Source organism: Erythrolamprus reginae, chromosome 5 (assembly GCF_031021105.1).
Source record: "Erythrolamprus reginae isolate rEryReg1 chromosome 5, rEryReg1.hap1, whole genome shotgun sequence".
Lineage (NCBI taxonomy): Eukaryota > Metazoa > Chordata > Lepidosauria > Squamata > Dipsadidae > Erythrolamprus > Erythrolamprus reginae.
The window spans coordinates 161,524-187,721 of record NC_091954.1 but is presented as its reverse complement, the minus strand read 5'-3'; the positions used below and the strand labels follow the sequence as shown (position 1 = coordinate 187,721).

Below are 26,198 nucleotides of genomic sequence, written 5' to 3'. Positions count from 1 at the left end.
ACCTTTCATCTATTCTTCCTCTAATTTATTGACTAGCAAAATACCGAAACCGTGAAATAAAATTTTCAAACATTTGTTCAGCCTTTTTTAAAAAAAGCTGAAAAATGAATATTCATATCTAAAACTTAGCTGAACGTTTTTGGGCTTCTCTATTTGATTTGCAATTGTAGATTATTTTTATTTGGAATTAAAGATAAATTTGATAGCCGGGTGACTGTTGAGCACTGGGCAATATTCATACTTGAGAAGCAGTTCTATGATCTAACAGCTTTTGCAGAGTTCGAAACATTAAATTCTTGCTGGATTTGTTCAGCAAGAGAATAAAAGTGAAAGGTCACTCAGCCTTCCTCATAAATAATTTCCAAGGTCTTTTTCCCCAAGGAACTGGAATAAAAAGGGACCCTGCCTGAAAAGAACCATTCGTCTAAGTACTGTATTTAGTTGTAGCAGCCAAAGCAAGAAATTAAGTGGGCTTCACTTGCAAGAAAAATAGCTACTGCTCTTAAACATTTATTTTAAAAAATAAAAAGCAGCACTTTCATTGGGTGGTGACTATTCGCACCTGCTATTTGCTCTGCCGTTTAACAGGTTGACTGGAAAGACATTATTGACCTTAGAAGCAACGTTCACATCCAGGCCTGAGAATTCTCCGATTCAACCTCATTTGAGCTGCAGATTCTGTCGTCCATTAATGGCCCCGTCTCAGTCCTCAAACTTGCCACCTGTACTGTTCAATATATCCAATAGCATTATCAATAGCCTTCAGACTTATCAACCGCTTCCTAGTGCCTTTACATCCCTCTGAGCTGTTTACAGAATCAGCCTCTTGCCCCCCAACCGTCTGGGTCCCCATTTGACCCACCTTGGAAGGAAGGAAGGCTGAGTCGACCTGGAGCCAGTGGTGAGATTTGAACTGCTGAGCTGCAGCTGGCAGTTAGGTGAAGGAGCCTGCAGGGCTGCGCTCTAACCCCTGCGCCATCCCAGCAAAACGAAGTCTCCAGGATCAGATCAAAGACCATGTGAATAAACAGAAAGGTTTCGTTGAGGCCCCAATGACTTGAACTGAAAGTCTCAAAGGACAGAAGAATAGAAACAGCCGTGTGGTTAATGCTACGTATATCACTGGCGGGGTTTGGCAATACACAAATTTATATGTTTGATTGCCTTAATATGAGTGACTAGGGTTTTTTTTTTAAGAAATTGGGTTTTTTGTATGTTTTAAGATTTCTACATGTTATGTATTATTTTGTTGTGAACCGCCCTGTCTGAAGAATAGGGAGGCATAGAAATCTAAATAATAAATAGTAATAAATATAAACAAATTATCAATGTATGTTTAAATGAATTATAACACTTTAACTTTAAGAGTTAGTGTTGCAGTTAGCCACAAGAGGGAGCCAGAAGCATCTCTCCTTCCCTCCCTCTCCCTCCCTCCTCTCTCTCTCTCTCTCTGCTATTTCTGGTTTGTGTGTGTGACTATGCTGTAGAACTGTGTGTTCAAATGATGGTTTAATGTACTTTATAAGAAAGTTGTATATGTATTGTTAGTCCTGACTGAGTCTGCGGAGAGGGGCGGCATACAAATCTAAATAATAAAAATAAAAAATCTAAATAATAAAATTGTGTATGACCAGGATTGTTCTTGACTAAGCTATTTGCCAGAGTAAATCATATGTATACACTTAATGTATCTGGTTATCTGAATTACTACTTGTATGTATCTCTGGGCTCTCAGCGGGGTATCTATTTATTTTTATTTATTTATTTATTAGATTTGTATGCCGCCCCTCTCTGAAGACTCAGGGCGGCTAACAACAATAAAAAAAAGACAATGTAAACAAATCTTAAAACCCCCAATTTAAAGAACCAATCATACATACAAGCATACCACGTATAAATTCTATCTGCCACCTCCACGTTTCCTCTGGGCATCCTTGGTAACTCAAGGGTCACTCTGCACGCTCCTTAGCACTTAAGAGCCTTCTAGTCCAGCCCCCCTCCCCCACTCCAGCAGGAGACCCTTTGCCGGTCCAGACAAGTGGTCGTCCAGGGGGGTTTTAAAAGCTGCCAGGGTGGAGCACACGTTTTTTGTCTGCTAGCTTCTTAAAGTCTCTCATTATGAGGGAAAACCTTCAGCTCCTTTAATGGGGGAGATTACGATGGTCTTTGGAGCATGTCCGACATCCCAAAAGCTTCTCAATGACCCACAAAGTTCAGCCAACTCATCTGAGCTACCCAATGACAACCCTGCTGGGTCTGTGCCGCTTTCTGGAAGTCCAGCAGGGTGAGGGTACTCCGGACCTCAAGAGGTAACTGGTTCCAGAGAGTTGGAGAAGGCTCCACCCCATGGACCTGCCATCCGACACTGTTTAGCTGACGGGACCCAGAGAAGGCCAACCCTGTGGGCTATGTGGCAGAAGGCGGTCTCAAAGACAGACTGGCCTTAACCCATGTACAGTTTTCAAGGTGATGACCAATACCTTGAATTGCATCCGGAGACCAATGGGGAGCCAGTGCAGTCCGCGGAGGATTGGTGTGATGTGGGTGAACGTAGGTGCACCCACAACAGCTTGTGCAGCTGGGTTCTGGACCAACTGTGGTCCCCAAACTCTCTTCAGGAGAGCGTTCCCCATGTAGGGTGTGTTGCAATAATCCAGCCATGAGGTGACAAGGGCACGAGTGACCATGGGAAGAGCCTCCTGATCCAAGAAGGGCCGGAATTGGTGCGTCAGGCGAACCTGTGCAAAGATTCCCCCAGCCACAACTGTCAGATGTCGGGCTAATCCTAGCTGTGAGTCTGTTCTGAGGGGGGTAATTTCCCTCCCCCCCCCTTCAGAATCAAGGATGGACAGTCGATATGGTCCTTGGGAGGCAGTATCCACACAGCCACTCGGTCTTGTCAAGGTCACGCCTGAGCCTTTGGACTCCCATCCAGGCCCTCACCTTGTCCAGGCACCGACACATCACACCCACCGCTTCACTGAACTGACACGGGGTGGAGATGTATAGCTGGGTGTCATCAGCATATTGCTGGTACTTCACCCCGTGTGGTGGGATGATCTCACCCAGTGGTTTCACGTAGATGTTACATGGGAGATGAGAGGGTTCTGGGGATGGACCTCTGTCTTACTACCCACTCCCAACTCGTCCCAGAAGGATTGACCATGGCCAATGGTATCGAAAGCAGCTGAGAGGTCAAGTAGCACCAAGACAGAGGAATGACCCCCCATCTCGGGCTCACCAGAGATCATCCATCAGAGTGGCTAAAGCAGTTTGAAAAGGGTGGAGATCCCTGATTCCCAAAGCCCCACAGAGGGGCACTTTGATGTTTAATGGGGGCAACTGGGACCTTGTTAAAATCAGATCCATGGCCTTTTTAGTCTTCCTCCACATGTGTTCACTGAATAGTAAGACTTATATGTGGGGGGGGGGGGTTTGAGGGTTTTAGAGATGCGGGCATTGGGGGGAAAGTTTGGGAACCCCCGATCTGGACCCTTTTCAACCGGGCTTCAGAAAGCACGGGAACTGCTGGAGGTGAGAGCGGGAGGTGGCACCACGCAACCACAGGGATGCTGAGGGCCTCTAAGACACCCCCCCCAGCATCCCCCCATCCCCCCACCGGGCTTTCTCGAAGAAGCCCCTTCCTGTCCTCGGGTCTTTCCGCAGCCCTGGGCCAGGAAGAAGGGAGGCAGCGGGCCGGGGGAGCTCCGTCTCCGCCTGACACCTCCCCTGGTCGCCCTGCTCTCTCGCGGCCAGACGCGTCCCGCCAGCCGGCGCAGCTCAGCAGCTCTAGACTCCAGGTGCGGCTTGCCCCCTCCCCCCGCTGCCCCCCCGGGGCTCCTCGGAGGCGGCCACGGGCCCCGAGCCCTCCAAGTGTTCAATTAGCCGAGCGAGAGAGACGCAGCCGGCCCAGCCAGCCAGCCGCCGCTCGGGAGGGAGGAAGGGGGGGAGGGGGCTCCGTCCTGCGTCATCGGAGGGGGGGAGGGAGGGCGGCCCGCGTGGGGAGGGGAGGGGCGGAGGGAGGGGACGGGGAGAAGAGCCCGCAACTTTCCAGCGGCGCCGAGGGCAGCGCGCGAGAGGCAGCGTCTCCCCAGCCGCGCAGGAGGCGCCTCGGGCCGCTCCGTCCAAGGCAGCCGCAGCGATGCCGCCCGAGGGAGGATTCCTCCGCTGAAGCCGCCCGGCCAGGCGACCGCCAACCTCCCCCTACCGGCCAGCGGAGCCCCACCGACCCCCAGGCAGCCCGCCACGCGCCCCGGAGCCCGGCTGGGAGAGGGGGCCGCCCGGAGAGCCGCCAGGGCCCCGAAGGAAGGCGGGCAGGGAGGGAGGGAGGGCGGCGGCCAAGTCCTCCCACCCCCGCCCCGACGGGAGCGCCATGGGGACGCGCGCAAAGGCCGGCCGAGGGGAAGCGGAGGCTTAGCCGGACGAGGCAGCGCGCTCCCTTCTGCTCATCTCCCAGGAAGGCGGGCAGAACCGCGGGGCTCGCGGGCTGGACGGCCGGGCCGAAGAGGCAGAAGAAGCTTGCTCGGAGAGTGTCCGGCAGCCGGACTGAAGGCGGCGGCGGACGCTGGGAGCTGAGCGAGGAGGAGGAGGAGGAAGGCTCCAGGACCCTCGTGCCCGCCCGCCTCCATGCCCGTCTAGCGTGCCCGGGGAGGCGGCGGCGGCGACCTCAGGATGCCGGAGGAGGCCGGGGGCGAGTCGGGGGGCGCCCGTCGGGCGGTGGAGCAGCTGTCGGAGGCGGTGGGGCTGCGGGCCAAGGCCCTGGGCAGCGCCCTGCAGGAGGCCCACCGCCAGCGGCGCCTCCTGCTGGCCATCGTCTGCGTGGCGCTCTTGCTGGACAACATGCTCTACATGGTCATCGTGCCCATCATCCCCCACTACCTGGCCACCATCGGCGGCCGGGCGGGAGCGGCGTCGGCGGCGTCGGGCGGGCCGAACGGGAGCGTCGGGGCGGGCAACGCCACGCGGAGCCTGGGCCGCATCCCGCCGCCGCTGTCGGCCGACAACCAGGACCTGCGCATCGGGGTGCTCTTCGCCTCGAAGGCGCTGCTGCAGCTGCTGGTCAACCCGCTGACGGGCACCTTCATCGACCGCGTGGGCTACGTGCTGCCGCTGCTCATCGGGCTGCTGGTCATGTTCGTGTCCACGCTGATCTTCGCCTTCGCCGAGGACTACGCCACGCTCTTCGCAGCGCGCAGCCTGCAGGGCCTGGGCTCGGCCTTCGCGGACACCTCGGGCTTGGCGCTGCTGGCCGACCAGTACCCGGAGGAGCGCGAGCGGAACCGCGCGCTGGGCCTGGCGCTGGCCTTCATCTCCTTCGGCAGCCTGGTGGCGCCCCCCTTCGGCGGCATCCTCTACCAGTTCGCGCGCAAGCCGGCGCCCTTCCTGGTGCTGGCGCTGGTCTCGCTGCTGGACGCGCTGCTGCTGGTGGCCGCCCTCCGGCCCTTCGCCCGCCGCGCCCGCCAGAACATGCCCGTGGGCGTGCCCATCCACCGCCTGATGGCCGACCCCTACATCGCCGTGGTGGCCGGCGCGCTGACCACCTGCAACATCCCGCTGGCCTTCCTGGAGCCCACGGTGGCCAACTGGATGAGCCGCACCATGCGGGCCACGGAGTGGCAGACCGGCCTGGCCTGGCTGCCCGCCTTCTTCCCGCACGTGCTGGGCGTCTACCTGACGGTGCGCCTGGCCGACCGCTTCCCGCACCTGCAGTGGTTCTTCGGGGCGCTGGGCATGGCGACCATCGGGGCCAGCTCGTGCCTGGTGCCCGCCTGCCGGAGCTTCTCGCAGCTGATGGTCCCGCTGTGCGGCATCTGCTTCGGCATCGCGCTGGTGGACACGGCGCTGCTGCCCACGCTGGCCTTCCTGGTGGACGTGCGCCACGTCTCGGTCTACGGCTCCGTCTACGCCATCGCCGACATCTCCTACTCCGTGGCCTACGCGCTGGGGCCCATCGTGGCCGGCGAGATCGTCCACTGCTTCGGCTTCACGCAGCTCAGCCTGGGCATGGGCCTGGTCAACGTGCTCTACACGCCGCTCCTCCTGGCCCTGAGGAGCGTCTGCCGCGTCAAGCCCTCGCGCTCCGAGCGGGACGTCCTGCTGCTGCCCGACGACGAGCCCCGCGGACTCTACGACGCCATCAGCCTGGAGGAGCGACGGGCCCCGCGCGCCAAGCCCCGCCCGCCCGGGGAGCCCGAGGAGGACGGCGCGGAGCCGCCCCGGAGAGACTCCACGGGGGCCTTCGAGGACGGCTCCCCCGACTCCGACTGCACTTAGTGGGGGGGGGGGGGATAGAAGGGGGGGACGAAGCCTCGCCTGCCGCCTCTCCGGTGTGCCAGACCTTCCCTTGTCTCTGCACGCGGCAGTCCTCTTCCTCTCTTCCTCCCTCTCTCTCTTTCCCCCTCTCTCTCTTTCCCCCTCTCTGTCTCTCTCCAGTGTTTCTAAATACGACAGTCCTCTTCCTCTCTCTCTCTCTCTCTCTCTCTTTCTCCCTCTCTCTGTCTCTTCAGTGTTCCTAAATACCACAGTCTTCTTCCTCTCTGTCTCTTTCTCTCTCTCTCCCTCTCTCTCTTTCCCCCTCTCTCTCTTTCCCCCTCTCTGTCTCTCTCCAGTGTTTCTAAATACGACACTCCTCTTCCTCTCTCTCTCTTTCTCCCTCTCTCTGTCTCTTCAGTGTTCCTAAATACCACAGTCTTCTTCCTCTCTGTCTCTTTCTCTCTCTCTCCCGCCCTTCTCAAGTTAGAACTTAATCCATTGAGAGGAAAGCCGCCTGTCCCCAAACCGCGTAACTGCATAGACGCCTCGGTCCCCTCTTGTTAACAAGGAACGAAGAAGGCCTCCCGTGTGTCTCCCGCGGCTCTGCCAAAGATGTTGCGGGGCAGCCGCGTTGTGTGTGACTTCCAGCTGGTTCACACATGCATGTAGGCGTCCCTCGAGGCGCCGGTTTGGGTGGGTTCGTTTCCCCCATCTGCCTCCCGGGCTCCAACGGCGGCCTTTCCTCGAGACTTGGTTCAAAGGGAGCGGAGTTGGACGCCGGGAGCCCCCCACCCCTGCCCCGCCCGCCCCCGTGTCCGCTGTGCATGTGTGACATGACCTGGGTGTACCGTCTGTGACACGAGACTCGAGATGTCGCGGCTGTGCATGTGTGAACCAGCTCCACCTTCGCCGGAGGCTTCCACAATACACGTGCAGGGTCTCCATCAATATTGTCCCTTTATAGGGAGGGTCTCTCCTCCACCCGGGAAGTTTCCCTCGGGTTCATGTTTTACTGCCAGCAGTGTAAATCATGTTGTTATGTTATTTTTCCCCCAAGACAAAAATGGTAAACTCTTTTTTTATTTGTATTTATTTATTTCCTGTTGTGCTGCTATTCTGGCCAATGAAATAGGCCACACTATACTTTAGACTGAAGCTGTTACATTGATATGGGTGTGAATAAATAACCTTCCAGGGAAATTCTGTCTTGGTTTCTTTGCGCGCCCCCGTTAAGGTGAATCCTAAATACACAATAAAATACACAAATTACAGCCAAATCTGAGTTTCTGCCCAGAAGTCTTTCCTCTCCCTACTGCCTGCGCTGAGATTATTTCCACGGAAAGCAGCGTGTAAAACCAATAATTTTAATCTACTTCCATCATTCAACAACTTCAGTATTGAGTTGTTTTTTTAAAAAACCCTATGACTTCCAGTTGCAAATAGCAGGCAGGCAGATTCTTACCATTTTTATGTCCATTCCTGTTTCCTTTTTTTAAAAATCAGCATTTTGGGATGTCCAGCTAGCTCATGAATTATTTTTGAAACAACAGATACAATAATTTAATCCTTCCCAGAAACAAAAAGCTACGAAGGGGACACACACACACACACACACACACACACACACACACACACCCAATAAAAGGAAAGGAGTTTTTAAAAATCCATTGTCATTAAACAAACCCCAAGCATGAAATTTGGTTTAGTTTTTATTTTGGTTTGGCGAGAGTCTCTTTGAAGATCCGCTCCGTTTGCGGGTTTCACTCGTTTGTTTGTTTTCATCGGGACTGGGAGGCCGTCGAATTTTTCAAGAACTGCTTCTAACAGAACCCCACCGCATAGATACAGTTACGTTCACAAACTACGGGTCCAATCCAGGTTTGTAATTTGTTTAGCTCCCCAAAGTTTAGACAGCTACTTTTAATTTTTGTGCCAATTCCTCGTTTTCCAATAAGTTTATTTTATGTTTTATTAAGTCTGTTTGATTTTTCAATTCCTTTTTTGTGTCTGTGGATTTCTCTGTAGTTCTAAGTGAGCTTTACCTACTTCTGAATAACTTCCTGCAGGCTCCTTGATACGCGGCGAGTATTTTGTATTCCCTTTAGGATCCCGCTGCGTGCTTCCTCTGCTATTCGTATTGGGTGATTGCAAACCGTCTCCTGATTTACAGGCTAACCCTACAGGCCGCCGCCGCCCCCCTACCCGGTCAATTTTTTACTCGCCAAAGCCCTCCCCCCCCCCTTCCACCAGCCCGGTCAATGTCCCTGCTTTGGCGTGTCAATTTCATTCTACTCCCCCAGACTTCTCGTCCCTTTTACGCACGGCGGAGTCTGCGCGGCCGCGTCCTGAGTCGCCCCCTCCGCCCCCTCCCTCTTGAGCAAGGTTGGGGAGCCCCGGTTTCTCTCAGCCCTGGATGATGGGACCGTTGCCGGGGATTCCTTCACTTCTCCTCGCCCTGATGTGTCTCTCTGACCGGAGGGAACGGAACTATCGGAGCTTTTCCAAAACCGTTTCTGGTCTGTGTTTGAACCTTCTCCGTCCCACGGAGGGCGGAGGAGAGGAAACCGGGTCCCATCGGGCGCAGCGTCGCCCACCCGCCCCCTCCTGCCTGAGTGGCTTCGGCCCGGCTTCTCTCCGCCCGCATTTCGGGACGTTGTTTCGGTTTCCTTTCCCTCCGCCGTTTGGCTGCGTCTCCTCCGAGGTAAAGGCGGCGTCGGAATCCGCCAAATCCCCCAAAGAAGCCCCGGGTTTCCCTTTGACAGACCCCGCTCCTTCAAGCCCGGGAAACTGGAACTAATTAAAGTAAATTATATGCCCCCCAATCCCATAGGACTCCGACCGCGACTCGCCCTGTCCTGGTTCCCCCCACCTGCCTCCCGACGAGGCGAAGCGGTCTAGCCAGGTGCGAGGGCTGCAGTTCGCTCCCCCTCCCCGTTTAAATCGACTTCGCCCTTCAAGGGCGACCAGTTGCAACAGTACTGGAAAAGGGAGGGGGTCTTATTTCGGAGAAGAGAGTTTATTCGGAATATTCTGGCTAAAAACGGGAGGGAGAAATGAAAGAAGGAAAGAGGGAGGGAGGGAGGAAGAATAGAAGGGGAGGGAGGGAGAAAGGGGAGAGCAAGGAAAGATGGAAGCTGGGATAAAGGACGAGAAAGAAAGAAGGAAAAACTAGCAAAGAGAAGAACCAAGTTTATTCTCCCTTGTTTTCACGTTCCACGCCAACGGACACCGAGGTGCTTCTCCGCCCTCGGTCAGAAGTGTGCAAATCGTGTGCAAATCCACCGGGCCGCAACCCAAGGAGGCGCCTGGAGGAGACCGCGGGGCTCCCGATGTTTTGAGCAAACACCTTCGCCGCCTCTCCTCCGCTGCTTCTGGAAGGCAGAGCCCGCAGCTTCGGGACGCGGGAGTCTCGGCTCGGCTCGGCTCGGCTCGGCTCGGCGGCAGAGCAAGGCTCGCAGGCTGACACGGGCTCCCCGCTTAGGAAGGACGGAGAGGCGGCTGGGAGGAAGAGGGCGGGCGGCGGAGGCCTTGAAACTGACCGGGGCCTTAGTCAGGAGAGAGAGCGGGGCTTACGGGGTCCGGAGAACCAGGGTGGCAGGTCCAAGAACTGGTTTCCGTTGGAGAAAAGTCGGGAGCGGTCTCTCTTGGGGCAACTTTGCAGAAGAACAAACTTCCTCCCCTCGTGACACACTCACACACACACAGGTGCCCGGTGCGGGCTGTAGAGCTCATTTTTCTCCCTGCACAAAGTGGGGGCCGTTTCGATTCCCGTTGCCGAAGGATCCGCCCAGCCAACAGGGACCCCCAGGCCCTTCGCAGACGCCCCTCGGAACGGCCCGCAACGACGGGGCTGAAGGGCGCTGCCTGCCCGCCTGCCCGGGCGGAGCTGAAGGTCCCGTTGCTGCCGCATTCACGCGGCCGCTTTCCCGGGGTCACCGGTGAACCCAAAAGGTCCCATTGGCCCAGACAGCTCAGTTTTGGGGGTCTGATACTCAGGAGGCGGTGTGTGTGTGTGTGTCGTGGGGACCCTTCCCTGCGGGGAATTGAGCCTCAGAGGACCCGCGACTCTTTAGAAGACTCGGCTCATCATTGGTGATCAAATTCTACACACACACCCCGTCTCCCCCAAGTGACTCCGAGTAACGACCTGTGCAAACGAAGGCTGCTCCTCTGAGGAAACACACACAGAGAGAGAGACACACACACGGGCTGACTACTTTGCACCAAAGCACGGAGGCAACTCCCCCGGCCAGGCCCACCTCCCTTTCATCGGCACCCCCCCCCCTCCTTATTAACCCAGCAGAGGGTTCTGGATTCTTGGGAAAGGAGCGTGGACTGGGGGGGGAGGGGTTGTGCACCATTTGGGGTTTGGGAAGATGTCCCGCCCCTCCTGGAGGGGACAGGGGGAAAGGGCCCCCCTCATTGCTCTGGGGGAGATTGAGCCCCAACCCAAGAGACGAGGAGCCTCCAGTCGACCGGGCCCCAAGGAAGCCCCGCGGGAGGAGGGGGCCAATGCAGAAGGTGTCCTCCACGCCGCCCCCTCCCCCCTTGAGACTGGCAGGAGGCCAACAGGCGGGCGCCCGGATTGGCAGGGACCCCCGAGGAGGTTGAAACTTGGCCCGGCTTACGGGAGGGTGGAAGGAACCCGAGGCGACCCCCACCACCACCAGCCTCTTCCGCAAGCGACGTCGCCTATGGACCTCCGAAGGGGACGTGGCGGGAGTTGGAGTCCAGCCGCCCCTTCGGAGGGCGCCACGTTGGCCACCGGCTGCCCCGCCGTCTCCTTCCGCCGCCGCCGCCCTCCCGCCACAGACGAGGCGCGCCCACGTCCCGCGGCCGCCCGCAGCCTCCCTCGGCGCGGAGTCGATCCCAGGGCTGCCTTCGGAGGAGCCCACGCGGGGACTCGCTCGGCCGGGAAGGTCCCGCTTCTCCCGAGAGCCCAAGGGCGGGGAAGCGCGGGGCGCCTGCGAGGACTCCTGCCTGGCCGAGAAGGTGGTGGAGCGGCGGGGCCGTCGACGGGGCGTCCTGGTGCGGTGAAGAGCCGTTGGGCGAAGAAGAGGCGGGCCCCTGCCCCCCCCCTCCCGCCTCGACCCCCGTCCTCGCCCCGAGTGGGCTGCCGGAGAGGGAGGCGGGCAACGCGGCGGAGGCACCACGGACAGCGCCTCGGAAGGCAGCCCACGCCCGCCCGCTTGAGCCGCTTCCCCGCGCCGCCGCCTCCCCGGGGGCGCCACTTCCAGGTGAGCCGCTTCCCGGCAAGCCGCGTCCAGGGAGGGAGCCTGCGGTCCCGTTCGCAGGAGCCGGTTGAAGGTCCCTTTAGGGGGGGTCCGGGCTGCAATTCTGTCGGTGGCCGGAGCCTCCGCGTGGATCCGATGAGGACGGAGGCGCTCGGGGGGAGCCTGGACTCCCGTTCATTCGGCGGTGGGAACCGAGGGAGCGGCGACCCCCCTCAGAAGGGGGGGCTCGGGCTGCCCTTTCCCTCCGCCGACCAGGGTGTGGGGGAGGCTGAGGAAAGAGGGGCCTTTCCAGGGGGCCCCGTGCGCGCATCGGGTTCCTGCGGGGGGGCTTTTGTCTTAAGGGTTAAGAGGGGGGGCAGCCCTTGGCGGAGGCAGCCCGACGGGGGCGTCGGGGAGGCTCTGGAGCCGGAATCCGCTCGGATGAAAGCGTCCACCTGAACGCGGGAGTTCTCCCTTCTGCCCCGCAGCCTCCGCCTGGCCCCGCTCGAAAGGGACACGCGCGCTCTCGGATGGGTGCGTGGAGGATCTGACCAAAGGGCCGCGCGGGCGGAGAGCAGGAGACGGGAACCGGGAGAAAATCCTGAAATATGGGGGGTTTTCCCCCAAGGAAAGCGCCTCCAGGGTCCCCACGGCGGAATCCGGGGCGTGTAAGGGGCGGGGGGGCCGTGGCGCCCCCCCCCCCCCCCATGTCTCCCCTTCCCACGACCAGCGCCTCTCCGGGCGGCGGGTGCTGGCTCAGGATTCCGCTCCCCGCAGGGGGATTTAGCCGGAGCGCGCCAGGTTGGGAGCCCCGGGAGCGACGCGTGTCAGGGCGGCCTTTCCCTCCAGCGGGCCCGGAGAGGGCCGGTCCGTTCGCCGAACGCCAGGCCCTTCGTGGCCCCCTCGGTTGCCGGGCCTGCCGCGCTTCTCCCCGTCGCGTGCAGGGAAAGAAAAGTTTGTGGCGCTAAAACCAAGAAGAGTTCGATCCGACCAATTCCAACCGAAAAGCAGAACATCTGTCGAAGTTGCGATGGAGGGATCGAACTTTTCCTCTTTATTTTTTAGTCCCGCGAACGTTTCTTCCCCTGCGTGCGCAAGGGCGAGAAAGACTGCAGAGAAACGCCGGGAGGAGCGGGGAACCAGGTGGGCAAAGAAATGCCTGGGGGGAGCCACTTCTTCTCCCTCCTTCTTCTCCCTCCTCCTTCCCCCCTTCCCTCCATTGCCCTTTTCTCTGTGTCTGTCTGTCTCTGTGTGTGTGTCTCTCTCTCTGCCTCCCTCTGTCTTTTTCTCTCTGTCTCTCTCTCTCTCTCTCTGTATGAGAGGGAAGGAAGGAGAGACAGAGAGCAAGAGAGAGAGTAGGAGGGAGAGTGGGAAAGAGAGAGAAGGGGAGAGAGACAGAGAGCAAGAAGGAGGGAGAGACAGAGAGCAAGAGAGAGAGAAGGAGGGAGAGTGGGAAAGAGAGAGAAGGGGAGAGAGACAGAGAGCAAGAAGAAGGGAGAGACAGAGAGCAAGAGAGAGAGGGAGGGAGAGAGGAAGAGACAGAGAGAGAGAGAGAAGGGAGACCCTTGGCTTCCATCAGGTGAGTGTGTGTATGTGTGTGTGTGTGTGTGTGTGTGTAAGTGCAGCCCCCTGCAGCCCTGTCCCTCTGGCATAACGCGGGGACAGATGGTGGCGGCACCAAGGTCCAGGCTGCCAAAAGCCGAGGGGTCCAGGTGCTAGGCTTGGCCACGGCCCAGGAAGAGCGCTGCTGCGATGCCACTGGCGTCCTCTTGCCGGGTCCAGAAGGAGTGCAGATCTCCCACCCTCCCGCCTTCTGACCAGAAAGACAGAGACGTGGCAGGGAGTGTTTGCAGCTCAGACGTTTCATTACCCAAACTAGGTAACATCATCAGTACCAGAAGGGAGTTGCAGGGAGGAGGAGGAGAGGTGGGGGTGGGAGGAGGAGGACTGCGGGGTCCTTAAGGAGCGTGCAGAGGGGCCCCAGTAGATGCCCAGCAGATAGTCAGGAGGGAGGAGGGATGCTTCAGCCATTCAAAAAACAGATACATTAAAGTGTATAAAGTAGTGTTTACTTTAGCAAATTTCATAGTCGCGTTAAACAGTCCAGTCATACACAGTCAAATCAGTCAATGTCCCTCAATGTATTCACAATATCACCAGCCTTTCTTGTTCAGCTTACAAATATATAAACCATCAGGGAACACACAGTTCTTACTATAGCAATCAGCAAAACCAAACAGAAAGAACAGAGAGAGAGAATCACGGTTCTGGCTCCCTCTTGTGGCCATCTCCAACACTAACTCTTAAAGCCATAGTGCTTCAATACATGCAAGCATTCATTGTTGGCTTCTTTATATATTGCCAGACCCAAACTGTTATGTACTTAGTACTCACAGTGCGCTTCTAAGCCTTCAAGAAAGAGCTCAACGAAAGAAAGACCCAGGAACCTCACAGTCCAAAGACCTTCAAAGTGTTGGACTCAAAATTTATGGCAGCATATTTCTGTTATAGTGGTTAAGCTCCCAGGCTCCGTTTCCACTGTCAGAGGGCTGCAGGAGGCCGTCGCATCCGAAAACGGAGCTTGGGGGCTGTTTTCAGTGGCAGAGCACTCAGACCACCCCAGGCATCCCCTGACATGAACAACTAGGCAGCCATGCCCCCCCCCGGAGGTCAACCACAACCTCGATGCGTCCCTTAATGAAGTTGAGTTTGACACCCTTCCCTTACATGAGGAGTTGCTTGTATTTTTTCTAATTCTCTTTCTCTTTCTTACTTTTTCTTTCCCCTCTGCACTTTTATTCTTTTTCTTTCCTGAGCTTTTTAATTTTCAAATTTCCCATTTTTTGTATTTGTTTACCTTTCACGTTTGTAATTTTTTTTTGCAAAATCAATAAAGTTATTTTTTTTTAAATATAACAAGGAGGGAAGTGAATCACACACAACTGGCAAAATCAAATATCTGACTCATTCCAAATGCAGCCAGAAATTTAAGACCGGACAGTGTTAAACAAGATTTTTCCTTCTCCTTCTTTAAAACTTTCAAGATCTTTGAAATTGAAAATAAGAAATGCTCCAGCTGGAATAGTACAGCTGTTTATAATGCCATTTATTTCCTTTCCTTTCCCCACTTTAAACTCCTATCTTTGGTAATACATCTTTATTTCTTTTTTCTCTTTCTCTCCCTCTCTCTCTTCTTTTTCATCTTTTTCTCTCTCCCCTCCCTGTTTTTCTTTCTTTTTATCTCTACTCTCTCTTTTATTTCTTTTTTCTCTTTCTCTCCCTCTCTCTCTTCTTTTTCATCTTTTTCTCTCTCCCCTCCCTGTTTTTCTTTCTTTTTATCTCTACTCTCTCTTTTATTTCTTTTTTCTCTTTCTCTCCCTCTCTCTCTTCTTTTTCATCTTTTTCTCTCTCCCCTCCCTGTTTTTCTTTCTTTTTATCTCTACTCTCTCTTTTATTTTTTTTCTCTTTCTCTCCCTCTCTCTCTTCTTTTTCATCTTTTTCTCTCTCCCCTCCCTGTTTTTCTTTCTTTTTATCTCTACTCTCTCTTTTATTTTTTTTTCTCTTTCTCTCCCTCTCTCTCTTCTTTTTCATCTTTTTCTCTCTCCCCTCCCTGTTTTTCTTTCTTTTTATCTCTACTCTCTCTTTTATTTTTTTTCTCTTTCTCTCCCTCTCTCTCTTCTTTTTCATCTTTTTCTCTCTCCCCTCCCTGTTTTTCTTTCTTTTTATCTCTACTCTCTCTTTTATTTTTTTTCTCCTTCTCTCCCTCTCTCTCTTCTTTTTCATCTTTTTCTCTCTCCCCTCCCTGTTTTTCTTTCTTTTTATCTCTACTCTCTCTTTTATTTTTTTTTCTCTTTCTCTCCCTCTCTCTCTTCTTTTTCATCTTTTTCTCTCTCCCCTCCCTGTTTTTCTTTCTTTTTATCTCTACTCTCTCTTTTATTTTTTTTTCTCTTTCTCTCCCTCTCTCTCTTCTTTTTCATCTTTTTCTCTCTCCCCTCCCTGTTTTTCTTTCTTTTTATCTCTACTCTCTCTTTTATTTTTTTTTCTCTTTCTCTCCCTCTCTCTCTTCTTTTTCATCTTTTTCTCTCTCCCCTCCCTGTTTTTCTTTCTTTTTATCTCTACTCTCTCTTTTATTTTTTTTTCTCTTTCTCTCCCTCTCTCTCTTCTTTTTCATCTTTTTCTCTCTCCCCTCCCTGTTTTTCTTTCTTTTTATCTCTACTCTCTCTTTTATTTTTTTTTCTCTTTCTCTCCCTCTCTCTCTTCTTTTTCATCTTTTTCTCTCTCCCCTCCCTGTTTTTCTTTCTTTTTATCTCTACTCTCTCTTTTATTTATTTTTTCTCTTTCTCTCCCTCTCTCTCTTCTTTTTCATCTTTTTCTCTCTCCCCTCCCTGTTTTTCTTTCTTTTTATCTCTACTCTCTCTTTTATTTTTTTTCTCTTTCTCTCCCTCTCTCTCTTCTTTTTCATCTTTTTCTCTCTCCCCTCCCTGTTTTTCTTTCTTTTTATCTCTACTCTCTCTTTTATTTTTTTTCCTCTTTCTCTCCCTCTCTCTCTTCTTTTTCATCTTTTTCTCTCTCCCCTCCCTGTTTTTCTTTCTTTTTATCTCTACTCTCTCTTTTATTTTATTTTTCTCTTTCTCTCCCTCTCTCTCTTCTTTTTCATCTTTTTCTCTCTCCCCTCCCTGTTTTTCTTTCTTTTTATCTCTACTCTCTCTTTTATTTTTTTTCTCTTTCTCTCCCTCTCTCTCTTCTTTTTCATCTTTTTCTCTCTCCCCTCCCTGTTTTTCTTTCTTTTTATCTCTACTCTCTCTTTTATTTTTTTTTCTCTTTCTCTCCCTCTCTCTCTTCTTTTTCATCTTTTTCTCTCTCCCCTCCCTGTTTTTCTTTCTTTTTATCTCTACTCTCTCTTTTATTTATTTTTTCTCTTTCTCTCCCTCTCTCTCTTCTTTTTCATCTTTTTCTCTCTCCCCTCCCTGTTTTTCTTTCTTTTTATCTCTACTCTCTCTTTTATTTCTTTTTTCTCTTTCTCTCCCTCTCTCTTCTTTTTCATCTTTTTCTCTCTCCCCTCCCTGTTTTTCTTTCTTTTTATCTCTACTCTCTCTTTTATTTCTTTTTTCTCTTTCTCTCCCTCTCTCTCTTCTTTTTCATCTTTTTCTCTCTCCCCTCCCTGTTTTTCTTTCTTTTTATCTCTACTCTCTCTTTTATTTCTTTTTTCTCTTTCTCTCTCTCCTCTCTCTCTCTCTCTATTTTTCTTTTTTATCCCCTGTTCGCTCATTTTTATTCTGCAACTCATGAATAACTGTTTCTTCCCATTGAAGCCTACACAACATTGTTGCCTGAACCCATTAAGGTTTTCAGAATGTCCCTATTTAATAATAATAATAATAATAATAATCATAATAATAATAATAATAATAATAATAATAATAATAATCATAATCATAATCATAATCATAATCATAATCATAATCATAATCATAATCATAATCATAATCATAATCATAATCATAATCATAATCATAATCATAATCATAATCATAATCATAATCATAATCATAATCATAATCATAATCATAATCATAATCATAATCATAATCATAATCATAATCATAATCATAATCATAATCATAATCATAATAATTTATTAGATTTGTATGCTGTCCCTCACCAAAGACTTGGGGCGGCTCACAACAATAACAATAACAATACAAATCTACTGATAAAAACTATAATTAAAACCCATTTCCCTGCTTACAATCAAGGGAGGCTTTGAGTGGGTCCTGAGAGAACCAATCAAGACTCAGGCTGTGATGGTTCAACTCCTGGTCTCCCTCCTGGGAAGGTTCCCGGTCCTTTCGTTGCAGATTCCTCTCCACCTTGGAAGGACCCGAAAGGCCACAAGACTTCGTAAATGTCCATCTCCCCATGGCAGGCCCACTGTCTGAATGGGGCAGGAAACATCCAGCACAACCAGCCCCATTAATTTGACCCCCAGAATTTGCTGAGCCCTTAAATCATCTTAAAACCCAGATGGAGAAGATGAATAATGGTGGTAGCACTAAGTACTGATATAACACACACACAAAAAAAAAATATTATTGGAATAATTTAGTGTAAACATATTTAAACTAAAAAAAACCTTACTTAGCTTTTTTTAGTTGTGATATTCAAATTTGCTTTATATATAATTTACTTTATTATGAAATATGATATACTTTCTTATTGGTATAACTATTTTATTAGACATATAGAATTATGGTTTATTAGTTCTTTGTGCTGCAATATGAAGAATTATTTTATATATAATTTACTTGGCTTAAAAGATTATAAGAAAATTGGGGGGGGGGGGATAACGAGCTCAACAGATTTGTAAGATTCAAATAAGAAATGAATTTGATGACCAGCAATTAATGTAAAGGATATTGTAATGTTTTAATATTAGATAAAGAAAAGCTATACTTTAAGAGGTTTTTGAATATATAAGATATGATATGTTTTTACAGTTACTTTGTGAAAGAAAGAGGTATAAGAGCCTCCATTGAATGATTACAAAGTAAAAAGAAAAAAAATTGTATATGCTTGACAATAAACTGGATTTTGTGTTGGAAACTATGTATTGATTTTAACTTTGTGTTGGAGAAAACATTAAAAAAATTATGACGCTCTATGGAGCATTTCTTTTTTTTCCCACTTTTGGCATAATTAAGTTTTGGGACCCTGGAGAAATAAGTACGTGTTGTATTCGGCCCTTGGCTGGGGTGGGGGGCACTCAGCACAGCCATTAGAGAGAGGGGGTCTGTGGAGAGACCGACTCCTTGGACTTTCCTGCTAACCGTCCGTGTGGTTGTATCGTCCGGTCCTGTATTTACCCGAATTGATGGTCCATTTATAAACACGGACTGAATGGTGCTTGGGGCTCCAATTTTCCCATCTTCTTCACAGAGGGTTGAACGTTTGATGTATCGTTTTTTTCATCTCAGAGGCCCAATTTCCCAAACAAATTGCTGATCAAAAAGGATTTCATTTTCCTTCCTGCAAATAAGTGCCACCGTACCAAGATTAAGTGCACGTTAACACTAGTTGGGAGGAAAGAAATAGGGAATATTTTTTGTCACCTGCAATATTTCACCTTCTTCTTTCTAGCTTCTGAACCACGGCAGCCAGAAGGCAACGAAAGAGGGGCCCAAGAGGGGTTTGGATCCAATGTCCTTCATCTGGAAGCGTCTCTTCCTTAGACCTTGCTCTTCAAAGGCCATAATTTATCCAGATATGCATTGTTAAGTTTATCTCTGCTTCCTTCAGGCTTTGGGATCCATTGAAAAGGTCTGGAGAAGACGCAAGATGCCCATCCAGGAGAAGATGGCAGCAAAGAAGGAAAATGGCAGCCAAGGCCAAGATGAGATGGTGAGTTGTGGGAAGAGGCATCGGAATAAATAAATAAATAAGCATCCCCCTCCCCCCCTTGCCCCCCCTCCAAGCAAGCGATGGGAAAGAAGGCAACGGTCAGTGTGGGCCCTTTTTGGATTGAAAGAAATGCTCAGGATGTCCCTTCTTCTCAAATTCTCAAAGCATGAACGTTTTAGCCTCTTTCCTCTTCCATCTTCCCCAACGTCAGGGTCTTCTCCGAGGGGCCCCTCTTCGCATTCGGTGGCTGAAGTACCGTATTTGGGCTTCAGCTTCGGGATCTGTCCTTCCGAAGGACAATCAGGGTTGGTTTCTTTTAGGATTCACTGGTTGGATCTCCTTGAAGTCCAGGGGATGCTCAAAAGTCTTCTCCAACGCAAAGATTTATTGTCTGTGGCAAATGACTTTGTCTGTGCCATTTCCCAACATGTAAATGACAGTGTGCTAGAAGGAACCGGAAGGAAAGTGGTTGGTTGGCTAGAAGGTCAAGGCAAAGGTTAAAACAAAATTGTGTGGGACTATTCAGTGACCAATGGCTTGGACTTTTTTCCCACCAGCTCCTGCCCAAGCTCCCGGTCCCCTCCCTCCAGCAAACATTAGACAGGTACCTGCAGTGCATGGAACACCTGGTGACTGAAGAACAATACAAGAAAACCAAGGCTCTGGTGGGGAAGTTTGGGGCACCAGGAGGCCAAGGAGAACTCCTTCAGAAGAAGCTGCTGGAGAGACGTGAACAAATGGAGAATTGGGTAAGTCTCCTGCCCTTCAACCTCGAAGGTGCCCATCATGGAACCACGTGGGGAAAGAGCTAGAATCCCACTGGGGGGCTCTACCCTCTCCTTGATCCCCACCTCCAAGGAATGGGCTGAGATGCTCCGATGTCACGGAGGCAATGTGAGGACAGACAAATGTTTATTCACAGAGTTTCTGAAGACCATGGGGGATTAACAGGGGAGAGAAGAATGGCTCTAGACCTGGAGTCATCAAAGAACACTGCTGTTGAGGTCGCGTTTGGGTGGGGCACCAGCTTAGAAAGACAGAGGGGGCAGGTTTAGTCCCACAAGTGAGGTGGGACCTGGTGAACTAGGCGGTGACTTCTGGTGAACCATGAAAGCCAGGCGGGTGTCTCTGGCCTGCCACGCTCTCTCCGCCCAACCTCTCTCACGGAAGAGTGCTGGAGATGTCCATTGCGTTGAGTCCTTTATGAAAGCAATGAAGGCAGCGCACAAATAAATTTGAAAGAATAGAAAAAGCCAATGGAAAGATTATGGTAAAAGGCAATGTACTAACTCCCCTCCCCCTCCCTTTCTTTCTTTGGCAGGTATTGCCATACTGGCTGGATGACATGTATCTCCACAACCGGTCAGCTCTGCCCGTCAATTCCAGCCCAGGGATCGTCTTTGCTTGCCAGCCGTTCCAAGGGGCAGAGGATCAGCTGAGGTAAAGGGTCCAAATTCGGGAGAGATTCTCAGCCATCCAGGTGATGGTCATCCCATGGCTCCTGGCAGAGGGCTGGTCCTTTGTGTCCTTTGCAAGGTTGGCCTGCATCCTGAGGGTCAAAGGCAAATGGCCGGCTGTCTGCGAGGAGTAATAAATCCTTCCATTCCCCACCATCATCCGGTCAGAGCTGAAGGAGCTTCTGGGATGAGAAATGAAAAGTCTTCAAAAGAAAAAACAAGAAAGTCCAGTTGCCTCTAAGGAAAAAGGCACCTTTGGGACAAGGAGGACCTTGAACGACTGAGAGTCTCCATAGACAGAAAGAGAACGTCCGGTCGATCTGTTCCAACCGCTGTCTCAGGAATCGGCCTCCGGGGAGCCTCCTTTCGCGGGAGGCCAGGTGCCTCCGTCTCTCTCTCTCTCTCTCTGTCTCCCTCTCCCTCTCTCTCTCTCTCCCTTTCTCTCTGTCTCTCTCTCTCTCTGTCCCTCTCTCCCTCCCTCCCTCCCTCCCTCTCTCTCTCTCTCTCTCATCGGTCCAGCCCCCTCTCTTTGGGATGCCGGCTGAGCCGCGGCCGAGCCAGAGTCAGGCAGAATTTGAAGAGTGAGCCATGTCGAGATTGCGCGTTCTCTCGCTGTAAATAAGCCTGTCTTGAAAACGAAAGGAGCTTTTGCCTCCCTTCACCCTCTTTTGGTTATTTTTCATATTCATTAGATAATTTATATCCCACCCTCCTGATTCATTTTTGCTGTGCTGGAGATGTTAATCACCAGCAACATCATAAAATCACAACGACACATAAAACTAAAAGCAATAAAGGCAGATAAACTACAGACAGACCCAGCAGATAAAAACAATGGGAATGATAGTTGCTATATGTGTGGGTGTGCGTATATATAAACACACACACACGCACACACACACACACACGGCCCAGCTTGTTGGAACAGATAAACAAATATCAAAAAATAGATACTATGGTATTTTCCATTAATGTTATAATGTTCCAATCAATTATATATATACCGGTATATTGAATATATATATATATATACACACATAAATACATACGTACATACATACATGTACCACATGTTTTTGGTGATTTTTTTAAAATTAAGGGAGAGTGGGATAGATCTATTTCAGCCTTATTCTGGCATCATCAGCTAGCCATACCCTCACTGGGATTTGATCCTGTAGCTTCTGCCTTGTAAGGCAGAGAATTAACCTCTAGGCCACAGGATCCAGGGTCTCCTCCGCTCCACGAAAGGTCCGTTTCTGTTTTGCTCGAGTGAGACTCTTGCCAGAGAGGATGGAAGACTCGATCAAATTGTGCAACATCTGAGCAACTAAACATTCACCTTTTGGGTTGTAGCTTGCTCAAAATTGTGGAATTAAAAAAAACAGACCTACTTTGGTGAACCGTTGGGGTTTTAAAACTTGCATGGGTTCAGTCTGAAGAACTAATGGAAAAGAAGGTTATTTTAATAGGACACAAATGGTTTCTAGACATTTTTCTATATTATGAATGAATGAACCATTTAGATAAAGTCTTCAGATATGTGGCAGTGAAACTAGGGCTAATTTTGGATGCTTTGATATTCTGAAATTACAGTCTCTAAATCCAAATTCTTATATTTAATGACTGTCAATCCAAGGATTAAGATATATTCCCATGATTTTGAAGCAAAATTAAGTATTCATTAACACAGTGATGCCAAGAAAACGGCAGTCTTTGATGGAGTTAAGGTGGGAATCAAAATAATTATCCAGAAATAAGTTCCATTGCTAACTTCCAGGTAAATATAATTAGCATTGCAGTCTGAATATTATAAATTAAGCAACATGGCACAAGAAGCTATTTTATAACTGATTTATCCAGATCAATAGTAGACTTCAGGTTTTCTAGGAGCTATTAACATACAGTGGTACCTATACTTAAGAACTTAATTCATTCCGTAATCAGGTTCTTAAGTAGAAATGTTCTTAAGTAGAAGCAATTTTTCCTATAGGAATCAATGTAAAAGCAAATAATGCTTGCAAACCCATTAAGAAAGAAATAAAACATTGGAATTTGGGTGGGAGGAGGAGGAGGAAGAAGAGGAGGAGGAAAGTCGCTGCCGAAGGAAGAAGGTGAGGGGAGGTGAATTTTAAAAAATCCAAAACTTTAAGGCTTAAAAAAAAAGAGGGACTCTGAGGCAGCGAGGAGGAGCATGCACCTCCCATACACCCGGCATGAGGCTGCCTCCCCTACACTGCCTCCCCTACACTGCCTCCCCTACACTGCCTCCCCTACACTGCCTCCCCTACACTGCCTCCCATACACTGCCTCCCATACGCTGCCTCCCATACGCTGCCTCCCATACGCTGCCTCCCATACGCTGCCTCCCATACGCTGCCTCCCATACGCTGCCTCCCCTACGCTGCCTCCCATACGCTGCCTCCCCTACGCTGCCCCCCATACGCTGCCTCCCCTACGCTGCCTCCCCTACGCTGCCTCCCCTACGCTGCCTCCCCTACGCTGCCTCCCCTACGCTGCCTCCCCTACGCTGCCTCCCCTACGCTGCCTCCCCTACGCTGCCTCCCCTACGCTGCCTCCCATACGCTGCCTCCCCTACGCTGCCTCCCCTACGCTGCCTCCCCTACGCTGCCTCCCCTACGCTGCCTCCCCTACGCTGCCTCCCCTACGCTGCCTCCCCTACGCTGCCTCCCCTACGCTGCCTCCCCTACGCTGCCTCCCCTACGCTGCCTCCCCTACGCTGCCTCCCCTACGCTGCCTCCCCTACGCTGCCTCCCATACGCTGCCTCCCATACGCTGCCTCCCATACACTGCCTCCCATACACTGCCTCCCATACACTGCCTGCTGCTGCTGCTACCTGCTTCCTCTTCCTTCCCATGCTGAAGGGCTCCCCTCTCCTCTCGCTCACTCACTTTTCCTTCACTGTGGTGACGCCTCGGCTGCCCAGAGCGAAGGGAGTGTTTCTTTTCTCTGGGCGTTGGCAGAGGTTTATTCCCTCTCCAAGCGCCCAGAGAAAGGAAAATGCTTCATTCACTCTGGACTGCCAAAGATTCCTTAAGCGCCACCAAAAGGCTCCTCTGGCAGCCCAGAAAAACCCAGGATTAAATCCCAGGGATTAAAGGGGGAATGGCAGGAAACTGGCCGGGCCTTTGTGCCGCTCTCAAATTTCCTGGGAATTTTTTCTGGGCTTGAGTTCTTAAGTAGAAAATGATTCTTAAGAAGAGGCAAAAAAATCTTGAACACCTGTTTCTTATCTAGAAAAGTTCTTAAGTAGAGGTACCACTGTATTTGGAAGGCAGGAAGTCTTGCTTCTTGGGATCTACAAACAGGGTTCTCTCTCCGATCTATTGACTGTCTCCCTCCCCCTGGAGAACCAGTAATTCCGAACCTGATCCAACACTTTTAAGAGCCTTTATTGGGACTTACTTAGTGGCGATCGGGGTGGCAAAAGGTTCATATTTTTCCGCATTGTTATCTCCGCAGATTTATGTCCAGCCTCCCTTTTTAGGATGACCCGTTCCCTTCGCAATGTAGGGGGATGGAGCGGCCCTTGCAGGGCAGAGATGAGGAATTTGTTCAGTTTCTGTCGGACAAAGTCAGCCAGATTCAAATGGACCTAAACTCTGATTGGCCAATTCCGATCAAGATGACAGGGGCGGGTCTTTGTCATGTTGTGTGGGATGAAATTGATCCTGTGACTCCTGAGGAGGTGGACAAGGCTGTGGGAGCAAGGAGTTCCTCCACGTGTTGCTTGGACTCATGCCCTTCCTGGCTGATTTCGGCCAGCAGGGAGGTCCTTCCTACAACAATTAAAGGAAATAGTCGTGAGGCCCCTCCTCAAGAAGCCTTCTCTGGATCCAGCTGAATTAAAGACCTTTTATCCAACCTCCAACCTACCCTTTGTGGGGAAGTTGGCAGAGAAAGTGGTGCCACTCCAGGTCCTATGGTCATTGGATGAAATGGATTATTTAGAGCCGTGATGGTGAACCTATGTGGAGCCCTATTGGAGGGCAGCTGAGACTTTGCCCCGTTTCAGCTCCAGTGTGCTTGTGTGTGCTAGCCAGCTGACCTTTGGCCTTGGGAAAGGCTGTTTCATCCTCCAGACATAAGCACAACAATCGAGCATTTTACTTCGAGGGCCACCTAAGAACTCCAATGCTCATTTCTTACTTAGTGTGTCATAAGGCAGAGGGACGACAGCTCTGCGTATAACTTCCGTTTGCACCGAAGTTGCACCTCAGAGCCACCTCTTCTATTCGGCCTCCCTGAGTCCAATGGATGATGGTTGAATCACATGATCTGCAAATGTCATTGACGTGCATTGTTAAATTACAGAATAGCAGCACTGGCCGGAAGCTCTTTCAAAAATGTGTCCTCAATGCTGATTTGTCTATAAATTAAATAGCTTCATTGTGGCAGCTATTCCCCCCCCCCCCCCCCCCCCCCCGCTTTGCATCTCTGCTATTTGCACAGATCCTGACCCGGAAAAGACCTTGCGATGGCTGGGAGCACTGTAGAGAAACCTTAAACAGAAAATAAATTCAAATAGTAATAAGGACACAATCTTGACCAGATATGAACTGCAATAAGACAATTGTAGCCTTTAAAATGTTGAGAGAAAAGCAGAGAAGGCATCCAACAACTCAGTCTGGCCATTCCTGCACAGTCCTATAAAGCATCAGCGGTCAAGGCTGGGCCAAATCAAAGGTGGCTTGAAACAAGCAACCCACGAGCCTCCCAAAAGTGCTTCTTCAGGTGCCAACTGGACTTTCTTGTTTTTTATATTGAAGACGTTTCACTCGTCACCCAAGAAGCTTCCTCAGTTCTGACATGATAGTGGGGAACAGAAGGATTTATATTCCTTGCAGACGCCCTGGTCAACTGCATCCTTTTAGAAGGTTATTGAAGCATTTGGAGGATTTGGTTTATGTTGTGTGTGTGTTTATATCTTTAAAAAAATCACTAAAAATATTAAATAAAAAAGAGGTTTATCTGAGTACTCATGTGTCGTGGGAGAACCATTTATTTATTTATTTGATTTTTAAAAAATATGAACTAGATGACTGAGAATCTCTACAGATCTTTAACCCATGATCCTGTTTGCCCGCGTTCAGGAAAAAATAAGGACAGATTAAAAATATCCTTTTGTATGAATGGTTTGCAAGGCAAAGAGAAGCTTGGAAGCATTAAGATAGCTCTGTCTTTAATTCTCCTTTTTTGAAGATAGGTATGACTGTTGCTAATGACCACAGGTCAGGCAAAGAGCTCATGCTTCATAGAAGGTGCTTGGAGGTTCAGCTATGGCAGTGGAGAGCTTTTTTTTTCAGACAATAGGCACATATTCCATCTGGACCAATAGACAGAGGTGGCTTTAATTCATGTAGTGCCCTTCTGATGGTATCTTCAGTGAAATCAGGGTGGATTAGATCATGGTATGACTAGGAAATGAGGGGAAGATGTCATTGCTGTTGACAAAGACTGAACTGAAAAAAGTGTTGAAAAGATTTGCCTTAATGGCATCATCATTACAATCTTCGCTGTTTTCCCTTATAGAGGTCGGGTGGTTTTTGAGTCTTTAAGTTTGGTGTTTACAAAATTATAGCAGGCTTGATTGGATTTTGTGTGTAATAGCTCTTCCTCCTGTTTGCAGTAGTAATTGGTACTTTCTGTTTTTATTTGGTGGCATAAGGTTTTGTATCAATTTTTGAGGTTAGCTACGTAGCCAGTTTTATTTTTCCACCACAGGGATTTTTGTGGGGGATTGGAGTTTCCTTATTGATATGGGGGAATTTGTTCCTTTTGGCTTTGTAGATTAGTAAAGGTGCATATAGATTATTGACTCTTTGAACTTCAAGTAGATAAAGGTTTTAATAGGTCTCT

At 50.4% G+C, this 26,198-nt stretch overlaps 2 protein-coding genes across 2 annotated transcripts in view; both read left to right on the top strand.

The window, feature by feature from the left end:
• Positions 1-4,671: 4,671 nt before the first annotated feature.
• Positions 4,672-6,273, top strand: SLC18A3 (solute carrier family 18 member A3). The gene has a single exon (XM_070753914.1). The coding sequence runs from the start codon at positions 4,672-4,674 to the stop codon at positions 6,271-6,273; it is 1,602 nt and encodes a 533-aa protein (XP_070610015.1).
• A 12,527-nt stretch (positions 6,274-18,800) lies between these two features.
• CHAT (choline O-acetyltransferase) overlaps positions 18,801-26,198 on the top strand; it is an 18,268-nt gene continuing 10,870 nt past the window's right edge. Inside the window, 3 exon segments of the mRNA XM_070753897.1 lie at positions 18,801-18,863; positions 19,421-19,612; positions 20,185-20,303. Coding sequence (XP_070609998.1) covers positions 18,801-18,863; positions 19,421-19,612; positions 20,185-20,303 — 374 coding nt within the window.

What these genes read in the sequence shown, in the direction of transcription:
- SLC18A3 (XM_070753914.1), top strand. Translation starts at nt 4,672, where the DNA reads ATGCCGGAGGAGGCCGGGGGCGAGTCGGGGGGCGCCCGTCGGGCGGTG.